General features: G+C 51.4%; 1 protein-coding gene across 1 annotated transcript; it reads right to left on the bottom strand.

The window, feature by feature from the left end:
- Positions 1–5472: 5472 nt before the first annotated feature.
- On the bottom strand, positions 5473–10837 carry IRX1 (iroquois homeobox 1). Its single transcript, XM_086742091.1, has 4 exons — positions 10574–10837; positions 6849–7863; positions 6245–6317; positions 5473–5866 (listed from the first exon to the last, which is right to left on the bottom strand). Exons 1-4 carry the CDS (start codon positions 10835–10837, stop codon positions 5809–5811), a joined length of 1410 nt encoding a protein of 469 aa, XP_086598217.1. The 3' UTR covers positions 5473–5808.
- Positions 10838–11651: the final 814 nt, after the last annotated feature.

Raw genomic sequence — 11651 nt, 5'->3', positions numbered from 1 at the left:
TGAATACCTATTTCTATGGGGTTTTCAGTCTCCTGGTACTTCCAGCGATTCCTGTCCACATGGCTGGTTTTACAGGCAAGCTATGAACGGCACGGCATGGGGGCACCGCACAATGGGGAACACCAACCTCGCCAGGAGCCGTTTATGTAACTTTTCACTGGAAAACATGCCACGCAGGCCATGTTTATTACATGTTCCAGTGTTTTACTTGATTTGTTAGTCCCAGGTAGGATTTACTGCTGAAACGTAAAATGCAGCAGCTTGAAGCCTGGAATTGGGCAACACATCCCTCCTCGCCACAGCCCCCACGAAGCCAGCCGCGGGCTCAGGCCCTGCCGGCCACCTCCATGGTCCTTCCTGGTGGAGGGGGACCTGTGGTCCCACGTGGAGCAGCCTCCCACTTCCCACAGGCTGGGGTGGGGACCTGGTACAGCTGGTTTAGGCCACGGCCACCTGACCCATGATGGGTGGCTCGGTTTTGGGGCCTGCGGGTGGCACGTGGAGGGCTTGGGGGTCCCCTCCACCCACCAGCGGGAAGGTGGGTAGCACCAAACCGGGGCCTTTGGGTGGCTGCCGAGATGACTGGGGGCGGGGGGGCTCACCTCCAAATTGAACCCGGGGCAGGGGGAAGGAAGGCGCGTCCCAGGGCCCATGTTTTGAGGCTCCCTTTGGCAGAGCACTTATTACTCATCGGCCCTTCCCCTGTGCCGCTTGCATTGCAACAGCCTGCCCAGCCTGTGCCTCTGCCAGCCCCGGTCATTCTTTACATCTCGCCTTTTAAGGGCATTCGGGAATTAAAAAAAATAAAAATACAATATTTTTTTTTTAAAACACCAACAATATTGGAAGGAGGCAGGCGACGGAGACTCCCATTAACACCTTCCCTCCCCAGCCGCAGCGCAGGCGCCCGGCCTCCACTGCGATGCCCGGGCTCGCCGGCGGGCTGGGCCCCGTAGGCCAGCAAGGGTCAGCCTGAGCCCCCTCCACAGCCCGGGCTGCCCACCCGACATGGCGGGCACCAGGCTGCCCGTCTCTCCCCTGAGGTGAGGCAGCCGAGCGCGGCCTTTCCCGCCTCGGCCTGGCCGAGGGGGACGGCGAGGGAGGGAGAGCGAGGCAAGGCCCCGGCAGCCCCTTCCTCGGGGCCGGCTGGGCGGGCGGGAGTCGCCGGGTCTGCGGGAGTCCCGCCGGGCGGAACTAACGCCGGACCCGCATTGTCCCCGCCATCGGTCTCCGGGGAATTTCAATGCGAGCCTGTTTAACACGGGGGCCGGCGGGCGACAGCGGCCGAAGAAGCCACCTCTCTCTCTCCGGCCGGCCCCCGCCTCCTCCCCGCAACAGCCTCATCTACAAGGGCGATTGAAACTTTATAGCGCATGATTCATAGAGCGGGGCTGCGCCCGGAGCCGCGGTGCATATTACATTAATCAGTGTCAGGCCACTAAAACAGAGATATGAATATGAATTCTCCATATTGCAGGGGAGATAAATGTGCTTGTGAATAATTGATCGGCGCCCATGGAAAAAAAAAAAAAAAAAAAAGGGTAGGGGTGGGGGGGGAGCATGGCCACACAATGGAAGTTACCGGGTGATCTAACGAGCTGGTGCGGGGCTCCCGGCGGGCCCCGGCGGGCGGGGGAGGCCGCGCCCCGGAGCCGCCCCCGCCGCCGCCCCGGCCGAGGTCTGTGCTGGCCGCGGAGGGAGCGCGTCGGGAACTCCGGCAAAGCCACGGAAAGGGATGAGGGGAGGCGGGAAGGACAGCAATAGGGACGAGCCAGTGTAGGCACATGCACTCTGCTAATTTTCTCTTTCCCTTTCTCCACTTTTTTTTTTCCTAGTTAAAAATAGATTTTTTTTTTCAGAATAAAGTAGGAAAAGAATAAAAAATGAGGCATGCATACCAATGAGCACGTTTCATAACTACGTCTCTGTGACAAAGCTAAATCCCCGTAAAGTTGCCGGTTGCTTTTAGCGCGTTCTGGCAACTGCTCGTTGCGGAGTTTGCCGAACTCGATTCTATCAACTTTTCGGTGCCCCTTCTTCACAGGTTCCTGCCATTCTTCTGTTAGTGCTAAGTAAATAAAAACGGAAACGAGACATGGAGACAATTTTCACTGGAGGGGAGGATGGAGGATTATGCAAACATGTATGAAAAATGTTTTCTGCCACTTTTTTTTTTTAAAAAGAAAAATAGCAAGAGAATGTATCTTGGCGCTCGGCTGTGGATCTAAAATAAGTATGACCAGATGTAGCTCCCATCCGATTCAATGCCATTTTTCCTATTGACTTTATTTATCAGGTTCGGGTCCCATCATCGTTTAAAAAAAAAAAAAAAGAAAAAGAAAAAGAAGGAAACTAGGACTTTCCAATTTACTCTTATCAGCTCGAAGCATTCCCAATTAAGACAAATCGTTTAGCTTAAGCTTCTCCTTCATTATTCTTCCTACCCTGTGGTATTTGCCGGTATGCATCTGCCAGGGTGGATCTCAGTGAAAATGGAAAATATGACAGAAAAACTACAGATTATTTTCTTGCCAGGGTGACGTCAACAATCATTCCTAGCACGGCTCACGTGACAAGCGAAACCTAGAAAATATGGAGCGGACCCCCCACCCCTTCCCTTCCCCAAACTGCAGCGGGGTGTGGGGGCTCCTGGCGGGCGGGGACAGGCGGGTGGCCCATCCCGCCCGGCTCCGCACCGGCGGCCCCGGGGGGTTCCGCGCGACAACGCGATGACCCTTCGCAGGGCTCAGCTCCCGCCGAAACGTCCTGCGGGAGAAATGGCCACCTTGGTGCGGCGGGGGTAGAGGGGGGGCGGGGGGGGACAAGCGGAGTCAGCGTTCTCCTTTGGGGGAGAGCGGAGCTGAGGCAGCAGCCCTGGGGGGTGCGGGGCGCGTAGGCACGCACCCACGCAGGACCTTTTTTCACTCGAACAACATGACATTTCTCAGCTCGGCGCTGCAGTTGGCCTCCCTACTTTCCGGCTTTCCCTTTTCAAAGGGGAAGCCGCTTTGCGCTCCTCTCCAGAAACTCCAGGAGCGGCGCAAGCACCCTCCCTCCCGCCACGCTCCCCGGGCCCAGAGGGGGAGGTGGGAGCCGGGTGCTTCGTCCCAGCCCCGACAAACGTTCCGGGGGCGGGGTGGGGGGGGAGCTGGTGGGCGCTGGCTCGGCGCAGACCCCGCGGGGCTTCATCCGCCCCCGCCGCAACCCCCTCAGCTGGTGGGGGAGGGAAGCGTCACAACTGTTGGCGTTACTAGGGGGAAGGGTGGAAGGGGAGAAATGCAAACAAGCAGATGGGGGAGAAAAAAAAAAAAAAAAAAATCAAGTTCTGCCGCAGAGTCTGCTCTAGAGATGCTGGGGCTTCCACAGGCGGAAAACTGCCAGGCAGATAACTAGTGGGAATTATCACTCTCCGGAGGATAATCAAAACTGGAAGCACACTCCGGAGGATGCTGCTGGCTTTTTGGCTGAATTAAAGGCAGGCAGCCTCCTCCCCCCTCACACCACCCCCTCCGACCCCCGGCTGAGCAGAGCTGCGGGGCCGGCACCTCCGGCTGCCGCCGCGCCGGGCGCGGGGAACGGCGCTGCCCGCAGCCCACAGAGGGCGCTGCGAGCCTGCCCAACGCCGGGCCCGCGCCCCGCCGCTCGGAACCGCTCGGAACCGCTCGGAACCGCTCGGAACCTCTCGGCGCTGCCCGCCGCTAGTGGCCGGGGAGCGGGAGTCCGCGCCTGCGGACGGACGCGGGCGCTCAGACGCGTTTGCTCTCCACAGCTCAAGTCCCTTCTGACGTTACAATGCCGCAAAGCGATCCCCTCTCCTCTCCTCTCCACCCAAGCCAGTTTGGCACCGCCGCCTCCGCTCCGCCTGGCAGAGCATCCCTGCGCGGTTGTTACGCACCGTCTCCCCTTTTTGGAGGGGAGGGCGGGTTGCTGGGGGCGAGCTGCGCCGCCCGCCAGGAATTTGGGAAGCGGGCCTAATGGGGTGCCGGGCCGCAGCTCTGTCCTCTGAATTTGGGTGGGAAAGAGAAAGCGGTTCCGTCAGGTTTACACCAGCTCTGATCTGACTCGCCGTTTGGCTTTACAGGGGTGCAGCCTTTTCTCTTCCTTTTTTTTTTTTTTTTTTGGAGGGGGGTGTATCTCCCTTCTCCCTTTTCCTCACTGAAAGCTAAGTTGCTAGGGTTTGTTGAAACTGTCATACAGTCTTTTGTTACCAACGCGGGACTGCCTGTGCTTTAGGAAAAACAAAACACCTAAAAGCCAGAAAGCAAACTAATTGGTGCTGTGCTGGGAACCGCAGGACGCCAAAATGAGTCTCTTTTCAGAGACAGTCCTTCAGAGATCCCGCACAAAATCTGTTCCCTCTCATCTATTTCTCCGATCCATCTGAAAAACGCAAGAGGTAGAAGCCCACCGCCTCCGCTGGCTGGTCAGCAGATCCCGAGGCGACAGTTTACCGAGACCCGTCTTGCGATGATTTTGCAGCTAACTCAGGATCTCTATTCTGATCTCTGATACTGATTTTATTAATATTTTATTTGAAAAATCTCCTCTTGTTTCCGACAAAGTCCTGGTTTGAGGTTGGTTCGGTTTGGGTAGGGCGTCACCACATTATTTCTTAATGACTTTCCCAGCTGCTTCTTTCCATTTTCCACCATCAACAACCATCTGGTATCTTATTAGCACCTCAATGCTCATTTAGTGTTCTCATTTAGGAGAAAAAAAAAGGAGTAAACACTCAAAATATTACACATTTTAACGGACCATCTTTGGAAGATTAATGCCTTTATAAACCGGTAGATTGTCTCTCTCAGTCTCTTTTTAACCAACGGATCGGAATCGCAGAAGTTTCTTCTGGGAAGTGCAAGAGCTGCCTTTTTTTTTTTTTTTTCTGCTAAGATTGTGCTTCATCTCTCAGGGAAAAATCTTTCACAGTCATATTTCCTCTGTGCTTATTTAAAGCGTAAATCCTTACAAATAATTCAATTTCCTAATCTATTTTTTTTTTTTCTACTTCGGTCGGAACGTATACCAAAGCGCTAAACCACTTGATCCAGTTTAGGAACCGGTTTGGACAGCAAAGTTATACACTAGGGAACTGTGAGAAGTCCCTTTCATTTTCAATAATGTATTTTATAACGTAAACGGAAGTCAGATCCATTTACTTTCAGAAAATTGATTCTACAGAAGACGTTTGATTCATCACGATTGAAAAAAAAAAAAAAACTTTAATTTTACTAGTCAAGGACCAGCTTCACTCAGCTTCTTAAATCTACGTATATGAAAAGGGAAGCTCGCAGCTCATCTTCGACAAAATAGCTACAAGAGTCATTAAAAGCTAGGATTTGGTATTTTAAGTTTCATTTACCCAAAGGCAAAAAGACTTGACTTTTTTAGAAAACAAATTATAAATGTTTGAATGGATTGGTAATATAGGTATAAGATCTGCAGCAACAGAATACATACCTGAAGAGCTCATAATTTCATTTAGTTTATTAGACAAAAATATATGATTTAGACAAGTTTTGCTGACGCGCTATTTACAATCTGAAATCACTCTATATACAGAAAAAACACAAACACATGGGAAACATTTACCAAACAAATAATCCAAGAATGGTTAGAATAACACGATCTGAAATGGTACAATGAAGAGGGAGATCCATCTACAGATTTGTGTAATCGCTTTTATGGATTTGCACCACCTTATTGCAAAAAGAGATGGATGGGAGTCGTTTATATCGTTTTCTTTTTTTTTTTTTTTTTCTGTCCTCAATACCAGTCTCTGTAATATTTTTTCACCAAACCATTTAATCAAGCGGAAGGGAGAGCTGTTAAAATTCTCGGTGTTCCCTCTTGCTGAGCCAAAGAGCTGCAGAGGGGAAGGGAGAAAGGGGGAAAAAAAAAAAAAAAGACGTAACAATCTTTTAGAAAAAAAAAATCCTTTCCTATAATTGCCTGTCTATTGCTATAGCATCCTAGTATTAGTTAATTGCACAGAAATCATTGTCACTGGTGTAATTAACACAAGATCTTTGAGGTCTGTTAAGTTCCAGAAAAGTTACAGGCTGTCTACGTACAATTGCAATTTAGCCTAACTTTGTAAAGATTACAGCAACTTCTGTGTTGTTCTTGTTGTGTGTATGTATTCTTATGGTGATGATTAGGTGTTATAATTAGTCTTTATTATTCAAACACTCTGTTTCACATAAGTAACATTCCTGCAGAGAAAACAAACAAACAAACTCACTTGTCACGGACAGGCTGGAAGGGCGATTTTAGCGGCTGAGGTGGGGACTCGGTTCTTGGCACATTTTCTCGTTCTGGAAGGAGACAGAAGGGAAAAAAAAAAAAAAGAACCATTTTAGAATAACAACAGTAAAAACCTGGCAGAGAACACATCTCTCTCACCCTCTCGTTCAGACGTGTGTGGGTATGCACGTATGTGTGTGAGCATCACTATTCTCTACTTCCATTATTTAAGGAGTATGCAAGCTTTTCTTGCCACCTTTTTGACTGTCATTGAAATTGTTGGGAGATGAGGGTCAGGAAGGAGTGAAGGAAAGCAAAACTCAAAGAATATGTTTCAGAGCGCTCTTCCTGCATTCTTATCTTATTTGATGGGCATATAGTATGGGAATGTAATAGCCTACAGGAAATGGGCTTAATGTATGCAATCAACATGCTCCGGGAAAAAAAAAAAAAAAAAAATCAACGCTAGAGTAAAGTGTCTGTAACTCCGTTAAAAGCAGTGACACCAGGGCTGAATCCGACAGCATTCCTGAAGGAGAAGGAGTTCGTGTGGCTGTGTTGGGGAAAGAGGGGGAGGTGGGTGCCTGATGCATTCGCATTACCTATGTGTTTGGGACTGGTCCTCTCTGAAGGTTTTTCACTGCTTAGGGCTCCCAGGGTTGCTGTTAAAACAGACGGCTGTTGCTGGGCCTGGAGGTGGTGATTGTGATGAGCAGTGTGGTGGTGATTTACTCCCAAAAAGGACCTCACATTTAGCAGGGAACTCTGAGTGAGGAAAGCCCCATTTGTCCAGTTGTGAAATTTGCCAATCTGGCACGTGTAGAGTCCATGGCTGGGGAGAAAAGCTGGGTGCTGGATCTGTGGAGAAGTGTGGTTAACCTGGGGAGGAGGGGGCGGAGGGGGTGAAGATTTCAGGGCACCATCAGGACTGGTTGCTGTCTCTGCCAAAGACCAAATCTTGGGTTTGCTGTGAGATGGCATCTGTAAATTGTTCTGTCCCCCGGCACTGATGATTCGCGTGCTGTTGTCAGAGGCCTCCTTCACCATGGCCAGCGCGTCTTTGGGCTTCAGCCCTTCAGACCCTGACAGTGCTAAATCCTTCTCCTTTTCCAAGCGCTCCTCTTCGCTGCTTTGTCTCAGGAGCTCCGGCTTTTCCTCTTCTTCCTCGTTGCTCTGCTCCCCATCGTTCTCATCGATTTTATCTATGTCTATGCTCTCCAGGTCGATTTCTTCATCATCTTCGTTCTTCTCAGGGTCTCCCTCATTATCACTCCCAAAAAGGTTTGCATCTTCTTGGTCCTTGCTCCTGGAGCCCCAGGTCACCTTGTTCTCCTTCTTGAGTCGCCGGCGGGCATTGGCGAACCAGGTGGAGACCTGGGTGAGGGTCATCTTGGTGATGATGGCCAGCATGATCTTCTCGCCCTTGGTGGGGTAGGGGTTCTTGCGGTGCTCGTTGAGCCAGGCCTTGAGGGTGCTGGTGCTCTCCCGGGTGGCATTTTTGGGCCGCCCCGGGTCCCCGTACTGGAACTGTCCATAGGGATAATAGCTGGGGGCAGTGTGGGCAGCGAAGGTGGCAGGGTGGACACCTGGATTATCTTTCAGCTCGTATTGGGAGCCCTGCAACACATTCAGACAAGCGGAGAGGGAAAAGCACATCAATTATCTCGTTAGCGTCCCTAACAGACCCACACAGGCTACTCCGGGAGCCAGAATGTGCCTTGGAGGTGTGCAAAGGGTCTTCATAGGCAGATTCGGCCCTCCCCGCTCCAGGCTTTTCACGTTTGGATCAGACAGAGGTATTCCCAAATGAGATATTCCCCCCCCACACACACACACACACTTTTTGCAGGGAAAGGAAAAGCGAGGGGCTAAGCTGGGCTCTGCCAGACACTACGCGTGTTTTCTCCGCAAATCGACTCAAACGACGGCAACGCAGCCACTTCGCGGCGGCCGCGGCGAGACGATTTCTTGCGCCCTCGAAATTCTCGGGCAGAGAAAGCAGGGTACGTACGGCACCGCGGTTACAAACTCGTGCCTGCGCACAGCGCGGCGTTTATCTGCAAAATAGCCAACAGGATATCGCGAACGCGCGTGGAGCATTCGTCTTTCTCCCCGGATCTGCCTTTGAAAGGACCTGGCGTCGGACGAGAGGGGGGAGATGAATGCACCACTTCAGTACGAAGACGCTTAGAGTGGGAGAGATTTGCCACACGCAAACCAAGTCCCGGGTCCGTGTACCACCCCCCCACCTCCCCCCCCCAACACGCCCCCGCCACCTCGCCCCCCAGTTCATACACGGAGATATTCTGGTGTAAAACATTAACTTCTAACTGTTAAAAGAGCTTCTAAACTCTGGAATGAGAACGGATCCACGCGGTGTAGGATACGGATACGCGGACACTTTCATCTCATAAGTTTTACTTTGATCCGAGCAGAGCAAACACAAATTGTTTACAAGCGTTTAGAGACGGTGATTTATTTGCAATCAATATTCTTTTTATCATCAGTAGTAAAACACAGCAAGTCAAATTATCCCATCAGGTGTTTTGGTAAATACCGTTTTATCTTTTGAGCGACCTCATTAGGCCCCATTATTACCGCAAATTGTCCAGATATTAACTCAATATTTTAGTTCGTGATTCGCCAATCCTCAGAATTTTAGAAGTCATTTAAAAATATCACCGTCATGGTAAACCACTGTAGTAAAACACCAGGATACTTTGCGAGTAGGAAAGGGAACTGTTCCTGAATAGCTAAAATGGCTTAAAGCCATTTTCTTTTTTCTCTCTTCTACTAAAATCTCGCACTTTTTTTCTTTTTAGTCCAGAAATAAGTTATTAGTATTACTCTTGCGAAATTTGTGTCAGCCTTAAAAATGAACCTCCTCAAAAGTGTCCGCGAAGAAACTCATCTAACTTTGTCAAGCAGTTAAAAAGGAATATATATTTTAATTTCAGAGACGAAGCTTATACACCGAAGAGTGTATAAGAGAAGAGAAGCCCGATGTAATTTTGGTAATGTGTTACCGAGCAGGCTTTCTGCGCTCTCTGTATTCCACTGTCTTTTGTTATTGTTGCTGAAATGATATTTTTGTGTGTGTGTATGATCTCTGTTGGGAATTCTTTTGAAGAAGCCACTTATAAATCACTCATTGCTTCTGTCTCAACTTTTACTGCATCTCCAAAATCAAGGTTAAAAAAAGAAATAGGAAATGCCTGCCGTTAAAAGTGCCTTCGCAGGAAACGTTTGCAGCACAAAATGAGCTGTTTTCAGATGCTGACCCTCGTCCAACAGCCTATCTACCCACTTGCCTACGTACATGTATTAAAAACCCTCACAAGTTACGTCTTGCAGGCAGCCAGTTATAAATATTCAAACTTTTATGTTTCGGGATGGGAGGGGGGAGAAAAGAGGGGCATTTAGAAATTAAGTGGAATCTATGCCTACCGCCGCCGAGAAATTTGGAGATACTAGGAATGAAAACGTTTTGACGACACCAGAGATAAAAACACTTAGTTTAAAAAAAAAAAAAAGAAAGAAAGAAAGAAAAAAAAAAAAAGATGTTTCACTTTTCAGTTATTACATTCTAAAGAAAAGGGAGGGGGATGATCTGGGTAGCAGCAATTTGGTTTAGGGGTAACGCCAACCCGCCTTTCTGCTCCGCTGCATGATGCTCTTCTTCGCCTGATGCAAATCCGAGCCGTGATGCTCGCCCTAACCGGAGTACGAAAAGTTCAGGGAGCGGAACGGGCCGTTTCTCTGGTTTTAGGAAAATCTCTCGAAATAACAGGGGCGTACCGGCTACCGAGCCCGCACTTCGGCCTTTCGGACGGAACCTGTTCGTCGCTTGGCGGGAAAGAAACGGACCCGGCGGAAAGAGGAGGGACATGGGGAGCCCACCCGAACAGCAGGACCGACAGAATCACCCGTCAACAGCAACACCAGTAACAGCCAAGGGGGAAATAAATAAGAATTAAAAAAGAATTTTTAAAAGCCTCGTTGCCGGGGGAAGCCGACAGGAGAGAGGCAGGAGCCCTGCTCAGCCGCCCGAGAAGAAAAAACTCGGCGGAGTTTTGCCCGGCTGGAGGGACGGGGCGGCTGGGGGAGGAGGAAGGAGCTGCACCCGCAGACGGACCCCGCCACCCCCTGACCCCCTGTCCCTGGCAGACCCCCCGATGCACCCGCTCCGCGGCGGACCCCGCCACCCCCTCCTCCGCAGCCCTCCGCGATGGGCTCCGCGGCCTCCCCCCTTCCCCCCGCGGGCCCGGGGCGGTGGTGTGGGGTGGCGGGGGGGGGGAAGGGGGGTTGCCGCGCGGTGCCCACTCACCATTTGGGAGAAGAGGCCGAGGTCGGCGGTGTAGGGCAGGAAGGCGCTGTAGTTGGGGGCGGTGTAGGGGCTGGCGTACATACCCAGCACCGAGGTGACGGCGGCCGAGCCGCTGCCCAGCTCGGCCCCCGCCGGCCGGCCCGAAGCGGCGGCGGCGGCAGCGGCAGCGGCGGCGGCGGCTGCCAGCACCCCGGGCCGGTCGCTGCCGTACACCGCCTGGCTGGCGCTGAGGTACTGCGGGTAGCCCAGCTGGGGGAAGGACATCTCCGGGGCGCGGGCACGGCGGCGGCACTGGCGGCAGCGGCGGCAGAAGCGGCAGAAATATAAAAAAAAAAAAAAAAAAAAAAAAGGGAGGGGGGGAGGGAAGGAATTATCCAAAAAAAAAAAAAAAAAAAAAAGGAGGAGGAGGGAGCCTGAACAGCCGGGGAGGGGAGCGGAACAAACCCGGGCTTCTCTGGATCTCTCTCTCTCTCTCTCTTTTTTTTCTTCCCCCCTCCCCTCTCTTTACTGGAGTCAGGCAGGGCGAGAGAACAGAAATCGAGCCGATAATTTTCTTTTTTCGTTCTGATTTCTTTTTCTGTCAGAGATATATTGCGACCTAGGTATGGAGGAGGAGGAGGAGTGTGGAAGGATTCAGTGGGGTGGCTTTCCTCAAATCTCGGCTCTTCTCTGCTCCTAAATCCCTTAGATGTGATCTGATCAACAATTGAGCTCCAACTGATGTGTCTGCCCTTAGGTCCTAGGCTGATCTTTCAGATACAATTTGAAGTTGATGTTTTGATTGGCACCCACTTGAGCTGCAAGCACCGCCCCGCGCCCCCCCCCCCTCCATTCCCCCCTGCCCGCCCCCCTCGGCGCAGCACGTGGTGCGCAGCCCAGCCCGGGCCGCTTTCCTCGGTGCCTGCGTGTGCGTGTGTGTGCGTGTGCGTGCGCGTCCGCGCAGCTGCTGTGGCTGCGCCGTGTTGTGTGTGTTTAATGTTTAGCAATGGGCTCCTTTCAGAAAAGCCCCCACTGCTGTATGACAACCTGTCTACACGATTTTACAGCTGTCCAACATTGGGGTTTTGCTGTTTCGCAG

This window comes from Chlamydotis macqueenii, chromosome 2 (assembly GCF_036417535.1).
Source record: "Chlamydotis macqueenii isolate bChlMac1 chromosome 2, bChlMac1.mat, whole genome shotgun sequence".
Taxonomy (NCBI): Eukaryota; Metazoa; Chordata; class Aves; order Otidiformes; family Otididae; genus Chlamydotis; species Chlamydotis macqueenii.
This window is presented reverse-complemented; position numbering and strand designations above follow the sequence as displayed.

Coding starts and splice junctions, on each gene's coding strand:
- IRX1 (XM_086742091.1), bottom strand. CDS start 10,837: ATGTCCTTCCCCCAGCTGGGCTACCCGCAGTACCTCAGCGCCAGCCAG. Junction 7,864..10,573: donor TCGGCCTCTTCTCCCAAATG/GTGAGTGGGCAC, acceptor AATGTGTTGCAG/GGCTCCCAATACGAGCTGAA. Junction 6,318..6,848: donor GACCAGTCCCAAACACATAG/GTAATGCGAATG, acceptor GTCTCCTTCCAG/AACGAGAAAATGTGCCAAGA.